The 23,229-nt window shown below is 37.3% G+C and overlaps 1 protein-coding gene across 7 annotated transcripts in view; it reads right to left on the bottom strand.

Annotated features, from left to right (window-relative positions):
• ATP2C1 (ATPase secretory pathway Ca2+ transporting 1) overlaps positions 1-23,229 on the bottom strand; it is a 221,473-nt gene that overhangs the window by 29,539 nt on the left and 168,705 nt on the right. For all 7 annotated transcript variants that reach the window (XM_074270895.1, XM_074270897.1, XM_074270891.1 and 4 more), the window contains 4 exons: positions 11,776-11,931; positions 11,230-11,298; positions 6,000-6,075; positions 519-585 (listed from right to left, as the gene is read on the bottom strand). In XM_074270895.1, coding sequence (XP_074126996.1) covers positions 519-585; positions 6,000-6,075; positions 11,230-11,298; positions 11,776-11,931 — 368 coding nt within the window. The remainder of the gene's footprint in view (positions 1-518; positions 586-5,999; positions 6,076-11,229; positions 11,299-11,775; positions 11,932-23,229) is intronic.

The following is a 23,229-nucleotide window of genomic DNA, read 5'->3' as shown; positions in this document are numbered from 1 at the left end:
GGAGATATTCTGGAGGAAACTGCAATGATGTAAAAAAAAACAAAAGACATCAATAAAAACTTGTTTCTGGAAAAAGTGCTGGTCTGACCTGCAAATATACTAAATCACTAATGTACGGCAAACCACAAAATATCATGTTTTATTAAACCTCTGTAGAATTGAGCAATACCTGAATAAGTCTAAAGTTCTTAGTCTCACTGCAACCTATGAAACTGTTAGTATTTTAAGGGTTCTTCAAATAACCAGGAAAAGCAGGGCAGATAAACACAATACAAAGCAATCTGGAGAAAAACTTAATCCTGGTGTAGAATTTAATATATGTCCACAACATTTACAAATTAAATCTTCTTTTGGACCATAAGGACTTGGAGGAGAACAGAGATTTCCTGTCTAGTCTGTAATGCACCAAATACTGCAATGGAACCCAAATGACATTGTTCTCTCTTCTGAGAAAATTGCTCAAGATGTCACAGCCATAAGACAAAACCCGAAAGACTAAACCCCAGCTTCTCTCTCACCTCACGCCAATAGTAAACATATCCAGGATATGTTTTCCTTGTAACCAGCCAACCAGCATGATAATACCTGTAACAGAATCAAACAGGTCCTGGCCTCGTTATTCAAACTCTGGGGAAGAGCATCATGACAATTAAGGCTGTATTGAAATCTCATAGTAGACAGAGATCACAAGCTCACAGATCATAAACTTAAAGCTGGAATGAACCTTAGGAATCATATAGTCCCACCTTCTCCTTTTATAAATAAGGAAACTGAGGCCCAGAGAAGTGACTAATTCCAAGTCATAAAAATAGACATTAGGCAAGGTAGAATTTGAACTGAAGATCTTTCACACCAAATCTAACACACTGCACTAGGCTGGTTTATGGACAAAAAAAATGTCAGGTTACAATTGGATAAGTTTAAATTTAACACTATGGGAAAATTACAGCATGCTGTCTTAAATTTAAGACATTAAAAAACAGCCAAATATGTGGGATTTATAATAACATAAAGCACAATGAATTAAGATTTTGACAGTGTGCAGAGAGAACTGACTTCAGATCAAAAGGAGTGAAGCCTTCTAATCAGGAGCCATCAGGAGACAGCAAAGGGCCTGATAGAAAATAGGCATTTAATGGATGCTTATGTCCTTCCTAGTCACATTTCCTGAAATCACACTTTTCAAATGTACTTTAAGGCACTAAAAAATAAAAAAAGAAATTCAATCAGAAACCAATTACTTCCTTCAAGCTAGCTGTTAGAAGGGGGCAAATGATAGCAAAAGGAATCTTAGTACCAGAAATGTATTTGGAACTGGAGAACACAACTTTCAGGCTTGGGCCAGCTTGGGGTGGACAAGACCCAAGCCTCAATACCTAATTACCTGCTCACACAGTAACAAATGACTGTTCTTCACCATGATGACACTGAGTCTGACTAAAAGCTCCTTAATCAAACAAACAGTAAGGTAAACTGGGAGGAAAATTCAAGAAAGAATCTTAAAACATTTTCAGCTGAGTTGAAAGTTTTTTGGACACTGTTAATCCATAAGGATCATATAGTTTAACTGGCCAGAGAGGTTTTATTACACAGTTCTATATGCTTTTAGTTAGTAAGAGAAGGAATAAATTAAAAGTTAATTAACTTCGTCTTCCCCATCACTTTATGGTAAAAGTAGACATGTTAAAGAACAAGAGACCAATTCAACTCCTGACTGTGGGTCAGTTTGACCAAACTCAAGAGTCTGCTCATCACCCAGATGGCTGTTCATCAGGTTGTCACTTCCCTTTGCTCATGGCAGCTTATCAAGACTGTCTACAAAGGAATGTAAGAATTGCAGTTTGTGGCTGTGAAACCAGCAGAACCACTGATGAAATCATGGCCTCCTAAAGCAAAAATCTGAACACTCACTCCAAGGAATGTTCTGTCAGAGTCAATTATAATGCATAATTTTAAAGCTCTACCCCTTAGTCCAAGAGGTCTTTAAGGTGTTAAATTGATAACAACCATTTAACAAAGATACTAAAATGATGAAGCCTTGTCAAAGGTATAATACATTCAAGAACTGTTTTCATTTAATTCTTCATAAAGGTTTTCTTATCAAATACTAGTGCCTCTCCCCAATTACTCTGCATTTATTTCTACTCATTGAACTTATAGTGCCAGCTTGAAAGCTCTACAAGGTCTTAGAAAGCATCTATCCATGTGCTTCACATTACAGATTAGGAAACGGAGACCCAGAGAGACAAAGTGACTGCCTGGGGCAATAGGACTGAAACTGAAGTCCTGTGTCAGTCAGTGGAGCATTCATTAAGTGCCTATTGTGCAACCAGGGGCCATGCTCCTTTTTTTTTTTTGTTTTGTTTTGTTTTGTTTTTTGTTTTCTAAGGCTGGGGTTAAGTGACTTGCCTAGGATCACACAACTAGGAAGTGTTAAGTGTCTGAGACCAGATTTGAACTCAGTTCCTCCTGAATTCAAGGCTGGTGCTCTATCCACTGCACCACCTAGCTGCCCCTGCCATGCTCCTTAAACATGTCCTACTGGTATTCTGTTTTAGAGTATGAGATCCTTGAAGGCAGGGACTGTTATTCTGTATGTTCGAATTCCTAGGACCAGACACAGTACCTGGCACACAGTAAAAGCAGAAATGCTTGCTGAAGTACTAATTTGTTACAAGTTCTTATTGAGAGTAGAACCAAGAGAACGCTGTACATAGTAACAGCAAGATTATGTGATGATCAAGTGTGACAGATGTGGCTCTTTTCAACAAGGTGATTCAGGCCAGTTTCAATAGATTTGTGATGGAGAGAACCATCTACACCCAGAGAAAGGACCGTGGGAACCAAATATGGACCACAACATAGTATTTTCACTTTTTGCGTTTGTTTTTTTTCCTTGTGGTTTTTTCCCTGTTGATCTGATTTTTCTTGCACAGCATGACAAATATGAAAACCTGTTTAGAAGAACTGCATATACTTAATCTACAGTGGATTGCTGTCTTGGGAAGAAGGGAAAGAAGGAGAAAAATTTGGAACACAAGGTTTTGCAGAAGTGAATGTTGAATATTATCTTTGCATTGATTTGGGAAAATAAAATACTATTGAGAAAAAAAAGAAATGAATGAACTGAGCTACTTAAAAAAAAAAAAAAACACCAAAAAACAAACAAACAAACAAAAAAAACAGATGTTCTGACTCCATGGGATGTGAAAGTCACAGACATTTTAAACAATATAGCCAATCCCAACGGATTACTGATTTGTATTCTAAATCAAGTCTCCTTTCAATAGGAAGCTAATTGACATAGTAGGTAAAGCGCAGGATGTCAATTCAGGCCGACCTCAGTCCAAATTCAGCCTCAGAGTGTACTAGCTATGGGCCTCTGGGAAAATCACTTAACCTGTTTTCCTCAGTCTCCTCTCCCATAAAATGGGAATAATAATATCTTGCTGCCAAGGTTGTTGTGAGGATCAAATGAAATAATACTGGTAAAATGCTTTACAAACCTTACAGCACCACATAAATAATAGCTATTAAAGAAATAAGACAGTTGACCTAATTTACACCAAAGCTCTCAGACATGCACACTTATTTGGAAGACCACCTACAGTGGCACGTGATCTAGCAAGGGACTATGATAATAAAGTTCTAACTTCTGTGGGTACAGAGCAAAGAACAGGATGGAGGAAGAACTTCTACCCTCTGAGAGTAAAGTCTCTTAGACATGAGGGCCCTCCAAAGACGTCAAAACCCGTTTCTGTCTTGTCTAAGTCTGATCCACGCTCATCTTGGAATTTAAGCCTTCCCTCTCGTGGCTGCCCAAGAAACACTCTCAAGCACACTGAAGTTCTTCCTCAACTGCAATACTTAGAAAAGCACACTCCTCTAGACAGGATTGGACTCAAGTTAGCAGAATCAGTGGCTCCTGAACCCAGGATACACAGCCTAGTCGCGCTGGCTCCTTGTGGCTGCCTCGTATGGAGCTTTGTGCCTTGTTGTCAGACAAACTGCTTCCAAGGCACATTGCTCCCCCCAGCTTGAACATGGAAAGCTGAACCCAAGCTGAAAACATATTTTATTCCTATGAAACTTCATCTTACTTGTTTTGGTTTGCTGTGATTTTTCTTTGACTCTTGTCATCAGCTCTTCCTCCTCACTGGAGCCATAATGAGAACAGAACTGTCACCCTTTCTGCCCTTGTGTGGGAGGGAAGCAGGGGCAGAAGGCAAGAGGGGGTGAATGGGATCCAGGGAGAGTCGGACCAGAAACCAAGTCTTTTCCCCACTAACATCCAGTCCTAACCTCTACATCTTCTCCACAAGAACAGTACACCAAGATCTCTCAAACCCCTTTCTGAAGATCTAAGTAAGCTGTAACAACAGCCTTCGTTTAGTGTAGTCTGACATGGCCAGACCCTGATGGAGTGAGGCTGGTTCTTTGTGCTCAGATTCTCAGGAACCATTCTTTTAAGAAGACAGTCTAGAATTTTGCCAAAGACTGAAGTTGAGAACAGCAGCCTACAGCATGCAGGTTCTAGACCTTTCCTCTTCTGAGTGCTAGAACAAGGATTCCCCACATTCAGTCCATAGAACCCCCCCCCCGCCTTTCCAAGCCTATTAAAGGCTGCTAAATGGAAGCTCTAGAGACTTGAACCCATCATGAAGAGCTGATAACACCCTCCTCACCTTCCTTATTGCAGACATTAACTCCATATCTGTCATTTTTGTTTTGTCCCCTCCAGTCTAAAGTTCATTCTCCTCTGCAGAGTCTGTTGTTCATTGCTCTCATCCTTTCTAGCCTGAACAACAATCTAACTCCCTTAGATCCTCCTCTCTCACTCCAATGTAGCTTAAAGCCCACTCTTTCTGTTCTTAGCTTTCCTTGTGAGCTGTAGTTCACCCTGAATTTTATCACTCCTGATTCAGTCCTTAGAGAACTGTGCCATGTTTTGTTTTCACCCGCCATTACACGGCCTGACTTCCACCTTCTCTGCATCATTTCAGGGAGGAAGAAGGAGGTTTTATATTTAAGTTTTATTGATGCCTTGTTTTTTACTTCATAGTCACTTCTCGGTGCCCCAGTTCCCACATCACACCCAAACTGCAGCAAAGAAAAAGTCAAGTGAGGAAAACAAGCCCTCGGAGAGTGACCTTGGAGAACGAATGCTGTGCGCCTCAGCCACGGTCCCCACCTCTCTGAGGGCAGCAATGAGCTTCCTCCCCTCTCTCCTGGGGCCCAGACTGGGGCTCTATGGACATGACTGCCCTCATCACCTATTTCTTCTCCCACTTTGGACTATTGTTTCATAAAAGCCTTCTGCTCTGAGTTCTTCCTATCAGTCATTTTCTCTGGCATAAGTGTATTCCCTTACCTTCACATGCCATGCTATTTTCAGCTATTTCCCCACCAATGGACATCTCCTCTGTTTGCAAAAGTTTATCAAAATAGCCCTACAAAAAGTTTGGTCCAGTGTGTATCTTATCAAAGTTGACATAAATGGGCTCCCTGCGTAGCACACTGGCCTCTGGATGATGACCTCTGTTTGTCTAGAATTGGTCATAACAGCTCCCTCCCTACCCACCAAGGCCTGCTTGTCCCCTTAGATGTCAGGGCACTGACTCTCACAATTCACCTTCTGAACATTTCACAACCACCTCCCCCTCAAAGTATAGGGTCCATCTTGGGAGAAGTTTGTGACTCAGCTCCGTCACAAACTCTAAACTGTCCTATGTGCCTATGAGGTTCCCACACTCCTAGTCCTCCTTAGGGGTGAGTAATGTGGAATCTGTGATGTTTCCTCTTTGTTGGCTCATCTCTCTTTGAAAGCAGAAAGGTATCCTTAAGGCAAATCAAAGAACTGTTCCCAATTTATAAAATGAGGGAGTTGGACTAGATCACCTCTAAAGGCCTTTCCAGCTCTAAATTCTATGATCCAACAATTGTCTTTCAATATTAAAAGCTAACTAGCAATTCCAGATACATACTCACTCTTCTCTTACCTATTATGGCAAAGGAATAAAAAGAAAGTTGTTTTCCTAAAAGATCCATGCTCTTCTGCAGTGGTGTCTTCGGAGGCTTTTGTGAATAAGAAGAGGAAACCATCCTGATTAGATTTCTCAAAGAAAATCTTACTGTAAATAAATTAAAAGTATTTTCATTTTTAAAATTCACTTTTGAAAACTCTTGATTTTAGATAAAGCAAAATGATATGAAAGCACTAGGATACATCAAAAGGTACAAATTAAAAACCTGACACTTATGTTTCACATATAGAAAATATCTAGAATATGGCAGGTGCTCATCTAGTACTTTGAGAATGGAGGAACACTCAAAATATTCTTCAGCTTTTGGTTCTCAATGAGTTCCCCACTGGGTTCACTAAAAATTCTATTCTTGAGAACATAATTGTTTCTATCAAACTGACAGTTTAACATTAGATCGTTAAGATGAAAACTCTCTTTAACATCAACCATGGTTGTTTGCTAAACAGAATACAAAATAAGATCACCATTAGCACATTGTACAGTTCTAAAATATTGGAAAACCCTAAAAAGTGAAGAACATGAGAAGAAAAAGACAATTAGTCAGCTATTGGAGAGGCTGAAGCATCTGATGAAAGATTCTGGTTTGGTTTAGTTGTAGTTCAATGGATACACTTTCTAGGACAGAGGCACAGAAGAACCACACACATTTTCAGGGGCCTGTGAATGAAGTGTGGCATATTAAATAGAGAGCTCTCTACAAGAGAACAAAACTGAAAAATAAAAACAACACATTCCTAAGAACAAGGAAATCATGACAAAACCAAAAACACTGATATCTGAGAACAAAGAAATATGCAGGGATATGCTAAGTTTAATGGAAATAAACTAATAATATCTAATCTTGGCTAGGATTAGGTGAGAGTTCTTTTTTTTTTTAATTTTCTAAACTGGAAAACATTTGTGAAGAATATACTTTTATGAGGGCATGTATTCTGTGGATTAATTATAATCTGATTCTAATATCTATATTCTAGAAAACTCTAATTTTAAATACTTGAAAATGAGATATCAGATCAATGCTAAGTCCTCAAAATCAGAAAGACACTCTGGAAAGCTAATAGTATGTAATTAATTTTCCTATCATATAAATATCTCTCTTTCTTATTTTTCTAATTTATTTATTTAAAACTTAGATACAAAATATAAATAAAAAAAATCACCACGCGCACAGCAGCATAAGAGGATTCAAAATTCAAAACAATAAACTTTCATTTCAAGAAAACCTATATAATAAATACTACACATTGTGTTGAAATGTTCAACTTTGCTTTGCTTCCTTGTTAGTATTTTTTTTTCCTTTCCTCTCCCCTCACCCAAGAAGGCTACAATTAAATGCAGATATATTTGTATATTCATAGTTATATGCACATATATACACACAGAGCTATACATATACATACATACACACACACAAATAAACACAGATATAGACACAATAACATACAAACATTCATATGAGGCTGAATTATGTTTATTTGTCCTCTAAAGGTAGACATCTTTCTTTATAAGTCCAAGTCTTCACATTTTTTTAAGTCCACCAACTCATCATTTCCTACACTAAAGCAATATTCCAAACTTATTCTAGCTATTTCAAACAGTTTAAAACAATATTGATTAATATAGTTGGCACATAGTGTAAATCTATTTAGCTCTAAGTTTGACTAAAATCAATGATTATTACCCACTTTTTTAACCTAATAAATTCTACTCTTGATCTTTACTTCTTTATATTTCTTATTCCCTAGCCCTGCTGACTCCTCCACTTTACTTCTCCCTACTACCTTGCTAATTAAACTACCCCTCCAAGGAGCTCTCCCTTATCCTCCTCCCAACGTTTTCCTCCCTTTTTATGCCATTTCTATTAATCTATATATCCTTCTATTACCACCCCTATCCTATTTCCTCACCCTCTTCTTTTTAAAATAAATTTAGAAGACTTTTATTGCCCTCTAAGCATATAGATTATTCTCTTTATAAGTAAAGTTCCCTCTAAAAATCCCTCCTATATCCCTTCCCCCTTCCCTTTCCCTCTTATTACTTTTTCAATTTAGAAGATTTTTATATCTTTCTAGCTATATATAAAAAACATATATATTTGATACATATCTAGACGTACATATATATATCTTTAAGCCATTCCCAATGAGAATAGGGTTGCAGAACTAGCAATCCAATCATTGCTTTGACACCTCATTTTTCAGTTCTTCCTCTTGTACCTCATTGTTTTTACTTCTTCCTACATGGTTTTGCTTTTTAGATTCACATAGTACTAAGCTCTAACCCAATCTTTCTTTTGAACTACCCAATTATTAATGACAATCTTAGACATATGGTTTACAGTTCCACAAAGAAAATACAATTTGTATTTATTGAGTCCTTTGTAATTAATCTTTGATGTTTACCTTATATTTCTCTTGGATCTCATATGTCAAATTTTCTATTAAATTCAGCACTTTTTTGCAATAAAATCCTCAAAATCTGGTAATTCACTGAATATGTTTTTTCCATTCAGGAATATGCATAACTTTGCTGGGTATATTTTTAGCCATAATCATCTTTGCTCTTCTATATACAGTGTTCTAAGATCTGTATTTTTTTAACGGAGCTCCTGCTAGGTTTTGTGTGATTCCAATTATGGCTTTACAATGTTTGAATTGATAGAGGCTTTTTCTCTTGTTGCTTGTAATATTATCCCCTTGACCAAGGATTTCAGAACTTGGCTATGATGTTTCTGTAGATAATCTTTGTAGGATTTCTTTCAGGTGGTGATCAGTGGATTTTTTTCTTATTTCTACTTTCCCCTCTTGTTCTATCAGGACAATTTTCTTTGATTATTTCTTGTATTATTGTATCAAGATTTTTTTTTTTTGATTGTAACTTTCAGATAGTCCAATTATTCTTATGTTTTCTCCTCCAGACATATTCTTCAGATTAGTTCTTTTTCTTATAAAATGTCTCACATACTATTTTTTCATTTTTTCATATTTTGTTTATTATTTCTTGGTCTCTTGTAACTTTGCTGATTTCCCCTTGCCCAATTCTAGTTTTCAAGGAGTCATTTTCTTTCTTAAGATTCAGGATCTCTGTCATCTATACCCAGAGAGGACTGTGGAAACTGAGTGTGGATCACAACATAGCATTTTTACTTTTTATTGTTGTTTGCTTGCATTTTGTTTTCTTTCTCATTTTCTTCTCCTTTTAGATCTGATTTTTCTTGTGCAGCAAATTATTGTATAAAAATGTACGCATATATTGGATTTAACATACATAACATGTTTAACATATTTTGGATTACTTGCCATCTAGGGGAGGGAGTGGGAAGGAAGGGAAAATTTGTAACACAAGGTTTAGTATGGGTCAATGTTGAAAAATTATCCATGCATAGGTTTTGAAAATAAAAAGGTTTAAAAAAAAAAAAAAAGATTCAGGATCTTCTTTTCTAGTTGATCGATGTTCTTTTCATAATCTTGTTTTTCCTGGATTGTTCTTATTTTAAAACTTTTTTTCCTCAATGTGTCTCTTGATTTTTAAAATCTTTTTCTGAGTTATTCAATGAATTCTTTTGGGTCAGGTAACTATTTAATGTTCCTTTCTAGGGGGGGAGAGTTTTTTGTTTTTTTTTTTTTTTTTACTTCAGTATCTTTCTCTGAAGGTAAACCCTGTTCTCTATTCTCACAAGAACCTTCTATGGTTGGGTTCTTTTTCAACTGCTTGCTCTTTTATTTTTTTAAATAGGAGCTTGTAGTGTAATCACCTTGAGTTCTGAGGTTTAGGGATGGTGCCTCTGGCCTCAGGTCCTCTCTTCTGGCCTAAAAAGCAAGAAGTCTGTCTTCCTGTAAATGCCACAGCAGCAGCATTCTGGACCCACTGCTTTGAACTCACAGGGAAGGCATGTGCTGGTTCTTTCTAGTCCAGGGTCTGGTCTCAGCCACACAGCTGGGCCCAGGATCACTGACCCATGACTAGCAGATGTGCCCTCCATCTTCCCCCACTCATATGCTGAGTCCCCACAAGGTCAAGGAGGTGAAAACCCTGTGGCTGGGGCAAAGGCTACCCCCCCCAGCCCAGCTGCTTGCTGTTTCCTTGTAATTAGCCTGGAAGTGCTTGTACTTCACATAAGCCAAATTTCAGTCCTGGTGTCTTTCTTTAGGATCTTCTCTGGTTGTCTCAGGAAGACCACTGTTCTAACCCAGTCTTGTTTATTTTTGCCATTCCACATTTGCCCCAAGGTGCTATTTTGTCTTGTTTTGGGGAACAAATCTGGAGAGCTTAGAAATTTCTGACTTTACCATATTTCCAGAATCCCCTCCTATTTCTTTAAATAACAAGGGAAAAAAATTTTAAATCTTGTAGTCATTACTTCATAAAGTACCAATCTGAACAGTCACAGATTTTCTTCCACTGAAACAGTGATGACAAGGCAAGAGGAAAAAAAAACCTAAGAAAAGTCAAACACAGCCAAGCTTTGGAGACTAACAAAAGAAACTGGGATGCTCTCTCTGGCAGTCCTGATCTTCTGGAACATGACCTTTTCAGAAGGATGCAGCATAAGAGAAAAACAATGGTGCAAATGTGTGGTTCTATCAAATCTGACACCCTCAGGCAGAAGAGACTGAGGTTAATAGAGACAAGATCTCTTAGGCCCTTTCTAAAGCACAATGTCCCAAAGGTCAGTGTTGGACTCTAAATGTGTTTCTTTTGTTACAATAATGTATACTCCTTATGAAACACCTACAGATCAGACCCATAACTTCTGTCATTAAATAACATATAAGGTCTACGATGTCCTGAACATTATTTTCAATGTCCATGCTAATCATTCCTCAATTGAATTTCTCAGGTTTTAGGCTAGGTACAATGCACATGACCCACCATCACTTTGCAAAGGACAAGGGTTCTGACTTTTATTTCACCTTTGCCTTCAGCTCAGTTTTCAATTCAATATGAACAGACTTCCACACTCCTACCAATCTGCATTGCTCTCCCCAAAGCCCAATGCTGCACCTTTCTCATAAATGAAGTTCTATTGCTTCTCCACTCTTCAAGCTCCCCACTTCCTGCTGAAGGACAGACTTCCCTTTCCTCAATTTCCCCCTTTGTCATTTTGTATACACATGCACTGGATTATATTCCTTGAATGTAATCACATAAGCACTTGTTGCACAATAAATAGAAAAGTACTCACTTCTTCTGCTTGCATCATTTTAAAAACCTCGCCAAATTCAGAGTTTTCTCCTGTCCCAATGACAATTCCCTGAGAGAGAAAATAAAGTTTAAAATGGAAAGATCAACTTTTCCTTTCAAACAATGTGAAAGATAAGGAATTTCCAATACTGTTGAAAAAATTAAAATAGTAATTCTGCAGTAGGTACCAAAACCAAGCATAATGATGATCAGGGAGTCACCAAACCCCACATATATGCCTGCATAGTCAAAAGTGGGTATGTTGGTACATCACTACCAGTGAGTGTCTTTTACCAGGAATGAACAGTGATAAACAGGTTACCCAACCCAGGGAGAGGAAGCACAATAGCAGATGCAACATAAAGTAAACTGCAAAAAGCCTTCTCACTTCCTAGATTGCTGTATTAACTGCTAATAACTCATCCCTACCTTTCAAAACAGGAATGAAAAAAAAAGGTTGCTTCTTGTTTTTTAAAATCTTCAATCTTTGAAATTTAATGGATATGGAATTTGCTTAATGAAATCTTTATTTTTTTTTAAAAATTACCTTCGCCTTCCCACATCTGACCAACGTTCCCATGAAAGCAATGTTACTTCTTGAGGTGAGATCTCCATTAGTAGCAGCAGGCTGAGGTGTAGTCAATTTAGAACAGGGGGTTGTCTCTCCAGTCAGACTGGATTCATCAATAGAAAGATCTACAGCCTTTTGGGAATGAAAACATAGCAGTTAAAAGCTTAATGCTTTTTTGCATCATGCTGTGAACTTATGCTCTCAAAACCTAAAAACATTAATGTCTCTTGCTTTCTCCCTTAAGGATCACTTTTAATGTGAGTGGATAGATATGATGCAACATTAGCTAAGAACAAAAGGGGATGAAAAAGATCATTTAGTTACAATTATAACAAAATTCTTAAGGAAAAAAATAGTTAACCCCCTTTTCCCCAATTTTACAAAGTAGCCCCTTAGCACTTTGATTATATTGGGTTTTATATGTATAAATTAGAAATTTCTTAAGATTTCTTTATATTTTGACTAAATTACATGCAAGATCTCTTCATTTGTTCAGTTTTTCCTTAACTATTCCATTCTTCTTTAATTTCTTTTAAATTTCTATGATAGTAGGATACTAAGGATTACTCAGAAGTTTTTGTAGTTGTTTTGTTGTTCAGTCGTGTCCCACTCTTCATGACCCTATTTAGGGCTTTATTGACAAAGATACTGGAAGGGTTTTGTCATTTCCTTCTTCAGCTCATTTTCCAGATGAGGAACCAAGGCAGACAGGGTGAAGGGACTTGACCATAGTCACAGCTAGGGAAGTGTCTGAGGCTGGATTTGAACTTACTAAGATGAGTCTCCCCAATTCCAAACCCAGTGGTCTATCCACTGCACCAACTTACAATCCACTAATCAGAAGTACATCTTTCTAAATGAAGTCAACTCAACAAAAGCTTAGAAACATAGTAAAATACAACATTACAGAGATTAGACTGCTGTACAATTCAAACAATCAAGGAGAGAAGATAAGAAGCCAGGTTCAGATTTTCTTTAGTTAACTGTAGAGGGCCAGAACTCTGGAGAAGTATACTTGAAACAAGGATACTTATAACAAAGTGTTAACTTAGTGGAATTGATGAGATGATGGTTCTTTAGTTTACATATATTTAGTACTTAGCATAGTGATGGAATAGTTCTCTAATTCACACATATTCAGTATGATGTAATGTAATAGGGTATTTAAGGGCTGAGAGGACTGGAAATGAGACAGTCCACCTTTGACCATCCTCCTGGTGGCTCTCTTGCCTCTTGCACTAAGATCAAGACTGGGACAGAATAAAGACTCTAGACTCTATTCTCGTGTGGTGTCTATCCTGTTGAGACCAAGGCCCGTCCGAAGGACCTCCAGAAAGCTAGCTCAGACATTATAGTTAACAATCACCATTTAAACCAAGTCACTGAGTTTCCCCTTGCTGGAGGCCTTCTTAAACAAGCCAGATGATCAAGTGCTAGCTCTGTTGTAGAGAGGATTCCTACCAACTTAGTAGAATTGCTTAAGACAAATACATTTAAATAACTTGTTTCCTCAGAAAAGGGCCAATAAGCATCTGAAAATATTTTACACCTTTCCTTCATGCAGCTTTGTATATATTCTTAAACATTCTCTTGCTGCCAATACTTGTTCTTGACTGTTTTAGAATCAAAGGTTTAAAGCAAGGACAACCTTATATTTCACAATGAACCATCTGAACTCCGAGCTGGCCAACTAAATCCAAGCAGCAGAATTTGTTTTTACATTTTAAGTCTTCCCTCCATTCTCCTTAGTCCACATTAGAGAATGCTGCCATTGGACACAGATATGCCTATGTGTAAAGTCATACTATATATCCTTCTATTTATCAGTTCTCTCTCTAAATGAAATGTAGATGATTTGAATATTTATAAATCTTAAAAGCCTTACTTATTCAGTTATTCTTTGAACAACATTGTTGTTACTTTAGATAACATTTTCTAGATTCTGCTCATTGCACTCTTCATTATTTCATGCAAATCTTTCTTTGCTTTCCAAAATCAACTAGTTCATTATTTCTTATAGCACAGTAGGTGTTCCATCACAATCATATACCACAATTTGTTCTTCAATTCCCAAATGATAGCCATCCCTTCTATTTCATGTTCTTTACCACCACAATGTAAGGTGCTGTAAATATTGTAAGAAAAGGAATTTTTAATCTTAGTTGTTTTGTTTTCCACAGGGAAAATACCCCAGGAATACAATAAGTTTAGCTTCTTGTACAAGGAAGGATTGGGAGAATGGAAACATGATCAACAGCATGATCAACTAGAACTGCTCTAATGACTTTTTGCTTAAATTTGATATTACTGACCTTAATAAGGAAAAAGGATTATGAAAATATTCTGACCATACAGGATTGTGAAAGAGAAATAAGGCTAACTAACCAAATCTCATAAAAAGCTTGACCTGGTCTCTGTAAGTGTTCCCACTCTACAGAACTAGGGTACATTCATTCTTGCAAAAAAGTAAAATAAAATCTTTCCTGCATTCATCAGTGAATCAGTGAAGTTCTTGGTAAGATTTTTTTTTCCTAACAATATTTTAGAACATACAGGTTCTTTTCATTTTCCCCTTGCTCACCTTAGAAAACAGATCTAATAATGGTAACTATTTTTTTAAGCAGTTACAGATACAGTGACTCTATTAAAGATCTAGAACATCTGCAAGATAAATTGCAAGGATTATCAAATACTTTTGTCTTTAAGCAACAAAAGATAAATGTTTCTTAGAAGAAAGTCAGAGCTGCAAAATCAACCTCACATTTTAAAAGGAAATGAGAAGAAAAAAAAAGATGTTTTTGGTTAATTGTGGACAAGAAGCAACATGTTTCTTTACTTTTGATTTATCAGGACAGCAGTAATTTCTCCAGTGTAAGAATAACTGGGGTTCAAAGTTGGGTTGTCTTCAGTAATGATTTATTACATTATCCATGACAGGAAAAACAAGAAAGAAAAGGGAGCTCTAGGATCCTTATCTTTTTCTATTATAGTTATGTTACATTTCTGAAGCAAACATGAGTGGCATTTTTCACCAAAGGCATTTCCATCTAAATGGGCCCATCCAGACAATTACACATAATTTATCTACCTGGCTTTGAAAGATCTTAGTACAAGCTTATATGGATTGGTCTTGCATGATCATGATGAAAAGATGTGAGAAAGTACTTGAGAAACCCTAAGGCTAGACTGCCTTGGGAGAACCACAAACAGTGTTGGTCAATAGCAGTGTGCAATTGTACCTGGAAACCATCATTTTAGCCTATCAACCTACCTAATTTTCCCCATAAAGTTATCTCTTTGATTCCAACTCTGGCAGATTCCCCTGGGATTTGCCCGCTGCACAGAGTAATTCTTGTTCCTGCCTCTTTGATAAATTCCTTTGGAACTTTAGCCTGCTGTCAAGTAGCAATATAAATCTTTGCCCCTTAACTTGGAGAGAAAATGAGAGTGCCAATTCACCAAACTCATGACACCTAATCTTATTGGGGTGTCTTTCTCCTCAACAATACTAGTTAAAAGAAGCATATGGGTGCCTGCCAGAAAGAGACAGAGACAGAGGTAGAGAGAAGGTGTGAGTGAGAATGAATGATGAGGGCTGGGGCTGGTAAGGTGTTCTAGAGTAAGGGATAAGGTGAGCAAAAAAGAAAAGAGAAAGTAGATGACTGAAGCATTTTGCAAAATGCCCAGAGATCTAAGCAGCTCGTCTCTGACAGCAGCATGTTACATTTATCAAATCTTTTTTCAATGCCAGCTCCACTCACCAGGGGGCTGTGGGTATTTCCACTGGAATCCTTTTTCTATGATACTTTGTAAAATCTCTTTTCTAGATGTTCATGAACTTCAGAATAAAATGACTTCTAAAAGCACAACCCAAAAAGCACATATGTGCTTTTACTTATGTAAAAGCATCATTCTCTTCAGCCAATTTCCTGCCCCTAGGTAAACGTCTTAAAGATGAAATGACTACACCAGGGAATTGTCACAGCAGTTCAAATGTCTTTTGCAATAATTTAGAAAAACAAAAGTTTCCATCTGTGACTTTTCACTAAACACCCACAATAGTAGAAAAGGAGACAAAATAAACATTTGATTTTGGTTTCTGCTTTCATTTATAATCAAAGGTAAAAACCAAACTCATTTCCTATCAATGATCTACAAAACTTAATTCTAATAGGAATGTGCAGAATCCTGGGTCCCCACCCCCAACATGGGAATTTTACCTCTTTCACTTAGAGAGAACTTTGCTGGGGTGGAGGTGAGGTCCACTGTCTTGGCACCCAGTCCAGTCTTTCCAGAATCCCCCAGGCCTTGCCTCACCCATAAGCACTCTAGGGATTGGTTACCTTTCATTCTCCAAGAGACATCAGGAAGGAGAGGCCATGATAAACAAGTGAATGGACTGGAGTGGGGGAGGGCTGGGCAAAGTTGCTTGCCTCACTTTCCCATCGGAGCCATCAAGGTCCAGTGGCCAGACAGAGATCAGACTGGAGAGGGCCCTAGATGCAATATGAGACCTTGGACTTTTTAAGCTCAGATCTTCAACAGTTCTCAGTGTTAAGAGACAAAATATCTTACCAAGAACTCCACTGACTGACTGATGAAAGCAGGAAATATTTCTTTTACATTTTTGCAAGAATGGGTGCCTGGGTGAATAGACACACCTCTGGGACTCCATGGGCAGCATTTTATTTCTTACCCTCAAGCACAGATCCCTCCTGAGTCCATTAATTGGATATTACAAGGTTAACACATCATGAATCTCCACCCTTCATTACATAACTAGTCCCTGACTCAAAGGAGCTTCCATTTTAGAAGGGGGAAAGTAACCAAGGAGGGCTAAAGGCCAAGAACAAAAGATTCTTTTCAAATTTCAGACTACCACCCCTGATTACAAAAGTCAGTCCTTAGCCCTTAATTATTCCTTGATGTCCTAGTAGGTTTTCGTTTTCTAATTTGTTTCATTTCTCCAATTTAATTTTCATAACTGTGGAAACCAAATATCCATCCATTTCTCACAATTTGTCCTTTTTCTTTTTTAATAAGTTGGTCTCTACATCCTTTTCAAACCCCTCAGTTTTGGCTAATTTTTATATCCCAAACTTCCTGCATAGATCTCCTTACACAGAATGGATAATTAATCCCGAATTCTCTGCTAATTCTTTTGACAGAGCTATAGTGGGAATGAAACTACTTTCAATTGTAGCACACGTTCCTCCTCTTCCTGCCAATAACTTTTCTAGAGTCATTCTATTTTCCCATGCAGTTCTGCTGTTATTCCCTTAACTGTTTCTCTTGTGTAACTTATCCAATAATATTTACTCGCATCAAGGAATGATGCAAATCCAGAACTAGATTTCTAGCCTTTAATTCATCAGTTACTGTCCTTTATTTAATTCTTCCTGATTCAGTCTTTCTTTCTTCATCAAATGCCAAGGTAAAAGAATAGCCAACTGGGTTGGTGCATAGATGCCCACTCAGTTCCCAAACAAAGCAGGCTTGAGAGCGCTGTCTCCACAATACCACCCAAGGCTTGCTCAGAGTATGCTCCTCCCTGAGAAATTGTCAGGGCTCCCCTCAGTTACATACGAGACTCAGGTACATGCTACTCTAGATTTTGGAACTTTTCACTCTGCCATGAGAGAAAAGTTGACTCATGTCCAGAGTTAAGAGACCCGTATAAAGCATGCACATCTCCCCAAGAAATGTTATTTTGAGTTCTTCCATACCCAAAGGGAATGGTACTATCTGGGCATGGGGCAACCCATGACACAGCCACAGAAATTGCTTTTTTTTGTTCAGACTCTTCAGAGTACTTTGCCAATTCCAACCAAGTAATGGTATCTATCACTTGTTCTTAAACCCTTAATTTGATTCCCAATCTTCCTAAGAAATCTATACCTATTACCAAATTATTCTTTGAAGTGGGTTTTCTAAATGCCCTGCTCTTGTAGCAAACCAAACATTATTCCAAATTGGACAGTCAGTTCCACAAATCCTCTTTTTCTATTATCAGGACACAAACACTTATTGTACCTAGTTATCTCTAGCCATCAAGCCTCTATAATTCTATAATTTGACAAACATCAAACTAAATTGTTTGTGGGGTATTGTTCCCAATAATATTAACCCAAATCTTAATCTGCTGTCCCCATTCTAAGCCCCAAATATTATTGCAGCAGGGGAACAGCATTAATCCTATTTAACCTCCCCCCTTCACAGCACTGATGGACTCCTTACAGAGAACTACTCAGACACCACATAGTTTGGGATCCATCTGCCAACCAGTTCCAATTCCTTCCCAAACAAAAGGGACCCAAAGTCTTTGGGGCTGTGGGTGATGATCTCATCTTCTAAAATTACTTCCTACTGAAAATGAGCGTTGAGCTAGGTCATCCTACAGAGTCCATTTGAAGAGGCTTGAGCTGATTGAAGATCCAGAGGATTGAGTCAAACCCCTGAGGCTGGTCAATACAACATTCTAATGCTAGCATTTGAAGATGAATTACTCAAAGACTAGAGAAAAATAAACCTAAGAGAACTAGAGAGAGTAAATACAAAGAACAGAGCCCTCATTCTAGGAAGGTGTGTTTATACCTTTCCTGAAAATTCTGCAAATAGTAAGGCATCTTCTCTTTTTTAGAGACTATATTATAACCCAAAAACAATTTCCAGAAAGGGGGAGTCCCATTAGAATAATAGAGGCATTTCCAAAATCTTTCATTAACAGGTCTCATTTACCTATCAAAAGCAGGATAGTAATAGAGATTAATGCAGACTTCTGCATGAGGTATGTATGTAAAGCCTCTACCATTATTATTTTTTAAAGATATTCCAACCCCCTCTTTTGCCTGTTGTAGGATAAACTGGGAAAGGCCAATAATGATAGGTCAGTAGCTTTTCAATATAAATTACTCAAAAGGAAACATTATATACACTATAAAAATAAATGTTATTCCCACCTTAATAACAATCTTAAATAAGTGACTTTCCCATTGATGTAATAAAATATTCCATAAGTTACATCTCTCTAAGAACAACCTGAGTACACTAAAATCCTCTTCTCTAAACCACTGAAAGATATTTCAGCTTCAGTTTCAATAATCAATGAATGAAGAAACGAGTTCCACAGTCAGTTGTTTTTGTATTTACATAAGGTATCAATTGTTTTTACATTTACATAAGGTCCTTAAAGGACTTTCTTTCATACAAACACATGACCAAATGACCAGATGACAGCAAGATATTACACACTTGAACTGTGCTTATAATTTCAATTGACCACTAATTCTAATTATAGAAATTTGCTATGAGGAAAAAGCAGGGAAATGATTATGAGAGCATCAAAACTGATCCTTCAGGGCCTCAGGGCCACATAAATCAGAGCTGACAACCAGTCATGTAGTAACAATTCCACCTTATAGCTCTCAAATGGAGGGTTACTAACTTAACAATTCATCAGATAACCATTCCCAAATTCAAGACTCAAAACTCTTAAGTTATAATCCCAAAATAGCAAGTTTCACTGACCGTGTTTTAGATCCTAAACTTCTCTGCCCCATGTGCCTGCAAAGCCCAGCCAAAGTTAGATATGCAGGACTGTCAGGTTGAAATCCTACTTCAAAAAAGCACATTTGCTATCATATTCATTAAACAATGAGACCATGATGCAGTTAATAAATAATTTACTGAAAGGGTATTGAAATAATCATTTTCAAAGAATTTGCAGTTAGCCAGAAATCTAACAAACTTCTCTTAGAAGTTACATGCTTTGCTAAATGGTAGAACCTTTGATACCTGTAGGATCACAAATGACTTTGCCTTACAACAACCACAGACTCAAAAAAATAAAACCAAATATTCAGTTATTAACACCATGTAAACATAAGCTATTCTTTTAAACAATAGAAGCAATTAAGAGGGGGTGACTCCAGTGACTCTGTTTTCTCACTTCTAAGGAGCATTCACAAACAGTGAGGGAAGGATGGATTTAATTATTAATTGCTTTTGCAAATCAATCTTTCTTGAGTCTTGTTTTTAAAATCACTTTTTAAAAACTTCTAATATTCAAAATATAGCTACTATCTAAATAACTTTGGATCAAATTTCATAAAATTTATACTTGTCCAGCAGAGCTGACAAAATGTTAAAGCATAGCTTATAATTTTTACAAATTACTCAACATACATTTTAGAAAACAATATACTTCATCTAATTAGAAGAAACAAACAAGTGATCTCTTTAGTAAGTTACCAGAGAACTTTGTTTAAAAACCTAACTTTTTATAGGTTAACTTAAAATCAAATTAAATATAGATGTAGTATTGCTACAATATTAGTGCACACATATTTCTAAAACCTTATCCCCAAATGTATCAACTGAAATTAATTTATCATATACCATTTAAGTTTAAACACAGTATTTTAGGTCACATTTTTGAAAGAAAACTTCTCTTCCCCCTCAAAAACTCCATTCTCCCAGACTGCCCCAAATCTTTCAAATGGCAGTAAATTATTTGAGACCTGAGACAGAAACACAGCTCTCTGGAAGCAAAAGGGCTATGGCTCCTATCTCAGGAATCTGGGGTATTGGGAGACATAGGGATCCATCTCAAAAGAAACCGAGGCCGACTTCAGAGCATAGAGTTTTGGGGAAGTCTACCGTTCTTTGGAGAGGCTGAACTGAACATAAGTCTACACATAGCAGCTCTGGTCATTTTCAGCCCCCTCTAGGGAAAAAAGGTTGAAAGCTTAAGAAAAATCAGATTACTGTGCATTAGGATGCACAAAAGCACTTTTAAATCCCAAAATGGTCACTTCTTTTACTTTGCAATTCATTTGACTGAGAGAAACAAGAGAATAAAACAGACTCACACACAAACAAAAATTTGCCTTTAAATTCTTTTTCTTTCTGTCTAGTAGAGTTATTCCTTCCCTACATCTTAGAGAAGAACCTCTTCTCTTTCAGGGCCCCATTTCTTTACTTCTCCCCTAGAGTTTCCTGTAGATTCATCTCTTTGCAGATTCTTCCTGCACCCCAGTTTGGAGATCTCCACACTCCAGTGGTCCCAGATCGCTAATATTAATTCAACTGTAGATTTCCTGATATCCCCTCTCTTCCAGGACTATATGTGAAATATGTGTCTCAGGAGTTCCCACTCCTTGGTGCCATTAAATTCTCCAATCTCACCAACCTGACATCTCAGACCCTGTAAGATGGCCCCAGGCACCAAAGGCAATACTAGAGTGTTACCTCTGGTCTATGCACAGTTTACCTGACTGCTACAGAACCTACACTCCAGTTCCTTCACTGTTTCCTGGATTCATAAGTAATCTTACTTTGTGGTCCTGGGATCTCTGGACTGTTGATTGGGGAGGGGGGGGTTCCCAGAGCAAAACCATGAGGCCACTGAAATCAATGGGACATATCTCCTTGTGCTTCAGAGGGCCATCCAGAACTCCTAATATCTGGATCCCAGATGAGCCCCCATTTGTAAGAAACAAAATATCTTACCAAGAACTCTATTGACTCACTGATGAATACAGATAAGATTTCTTTAACATTTTTTTTTTTTAATTTTTGCTGAGACAACTGGGGTTAAGTGACTTGCCTAGGGTCACACAGCTAGGAAATGTTATATATCTGAGGCTGGATTTGAACTCAGGTCCTCCTGACTTCAGGGCTCTATCCATTGTGCCATCTAGCTGCCCCTTCTTTTACATTCTTGCAAAAATGGGTGTCTGGGTGAATAGACACACCTTTGGGACTCCACGAGTAGTATTTTATTTTCTACCCTGAAGCACAAATCCCTCTCCTGTTTCCCCATTAATGGGATGTAACAGAGGTTACAACATGAATCTCCAACTCTCATTACATAGCCAGTCCCTGCTTCCAAGGAGCTTTCATTCTAGAAGGGAGAAGGGTAACAGGAGGGCTAAAGGCAAAGAATAAAACATTCTTTTCAAATCTCAAACCACCATTCTTCATTACAAAAGTCAGTCCCTGCACCCAAGAAGCTCACATTCTATAAAGGGGAAGATAAACTTCATTCTTGATTATTCTTTGTTGTCCTTGTGGATTTCAGTTTTCTAATTTAAGTTTCATTTCTTCAATTTAATTTTCATAACTTTGGAAAACAAATGTCCATCCATTTTTCACATCAGTCTGACTAAAGCAATAGCCCACTCAGTGATTAAGGATAGTTAAGAAATGAACCAGAAAATGGGCTCTTTTCCCTTCTCCACCCACTATCAATCTATTCTCCCTGGATCCTTCTAATCCCCAAATAGAAGCTCCTTAAGGGCAAAGGCTGTTTTTGCTTTCATATTGATATCCTTGACATTTATCCCAGTGATAAGGTACAGTTTTGAGGAAATATAGCAGTGACCCTGAGATCCCCTGAACTTAAGAGTGCTTTTGTTCTAACAATCTGTCTATCAATGATTCTAAAGTCTTCTGGTCTTGGGATAGTCCTAGAAACATTGCTGACTGTCAGACAGATAATCTGATTAGTGATAACTAAATTCCTGAGACAAGAGTAAACAGAACACCCCTCAAACCTAGGTAAGCCATAAAATTATCAAATAAATTACATGAAGCTCTGGTCTCTCTGTGTCCTATAAATATATCTTCTTTCTCCTGGTTCTTTGCTAAATCCTTTTGGAACTTAGCCCGCTTCAATTGGCATTAGAATTACAATAAACTTGGCCCCTTGACTTGGAGATGGGTTCAAGCCTGCAAATTATTCTTCTTTTTTTTTTTTTTTCAATTGGCATTACAATTATAATAAACTTTTCCTCTTTATTGAAAATGGGTCCAAGGCGATAAATTCGTCTGAGACATCTCATGACACCAGTCCAATCTTTTGGAGTCTCTCTTTTGAACCTCAAAACTCTCTAGACTTTCAAAAAGGGGGGCATAACAAAGTCAAAAAGAAGGACAATTTTTTATAACCTGATATATTCTGACATCTTGTTGGAAAAAAAAAAATTGCTGGCAGCAAAGGAAAATGGTAAAAAGTACCATAACCAACTTCTGGGTTATGCTACCCACTAGATTTTATAACTTTCATTTATTTTTGCTAGTATGAATGTCAGACTGAAGATTTTGCTAAGAGTTTGCTATAAGGTTTCCTCTTGTATAAGAGAACCAGTATGACCTTATTAACTTTATAAACTTGTATCAGAGTTCTGTGTATATCCTGGAATTAAGATTTTCTCAGTCAGGTTTAAATAAAGGTGTAAATATTCCACCACCACTCCTAATCTACTTTTAACCTAACTTTCTTACTTTTTATTTGTTTTATTTCTAAAGAATCAAACCTGGCAGCCCTGTCTATGACAATTTCTTTACAAGTGAAGCAATTCTCTTGTTCAGTTATGAAGTTAGGTTTTTCTCCTTATTTTGTCTTTTAAATAAATGGTTGTCTCAAAT

This window comes from Sminthopsis crassicaudata, chromosome 5 (genome assembly GCF_048593235.1).
Source record: "Sminthopsis crassicaudata isolate SCR6 chromosome 5, ASM4859323v1, whole genome shotgun sequence".
NCBI classification, from domain to species: Eukaryota; Metazoa; Chordata; class Mammalia; order Dasyuromorphia; family Dasyuridae; genus Sminthopsis; species Sminthopsis crassicaudata.
This window is presented reverse-complemented; position numbering and strand designations above follow the sequence as displayed.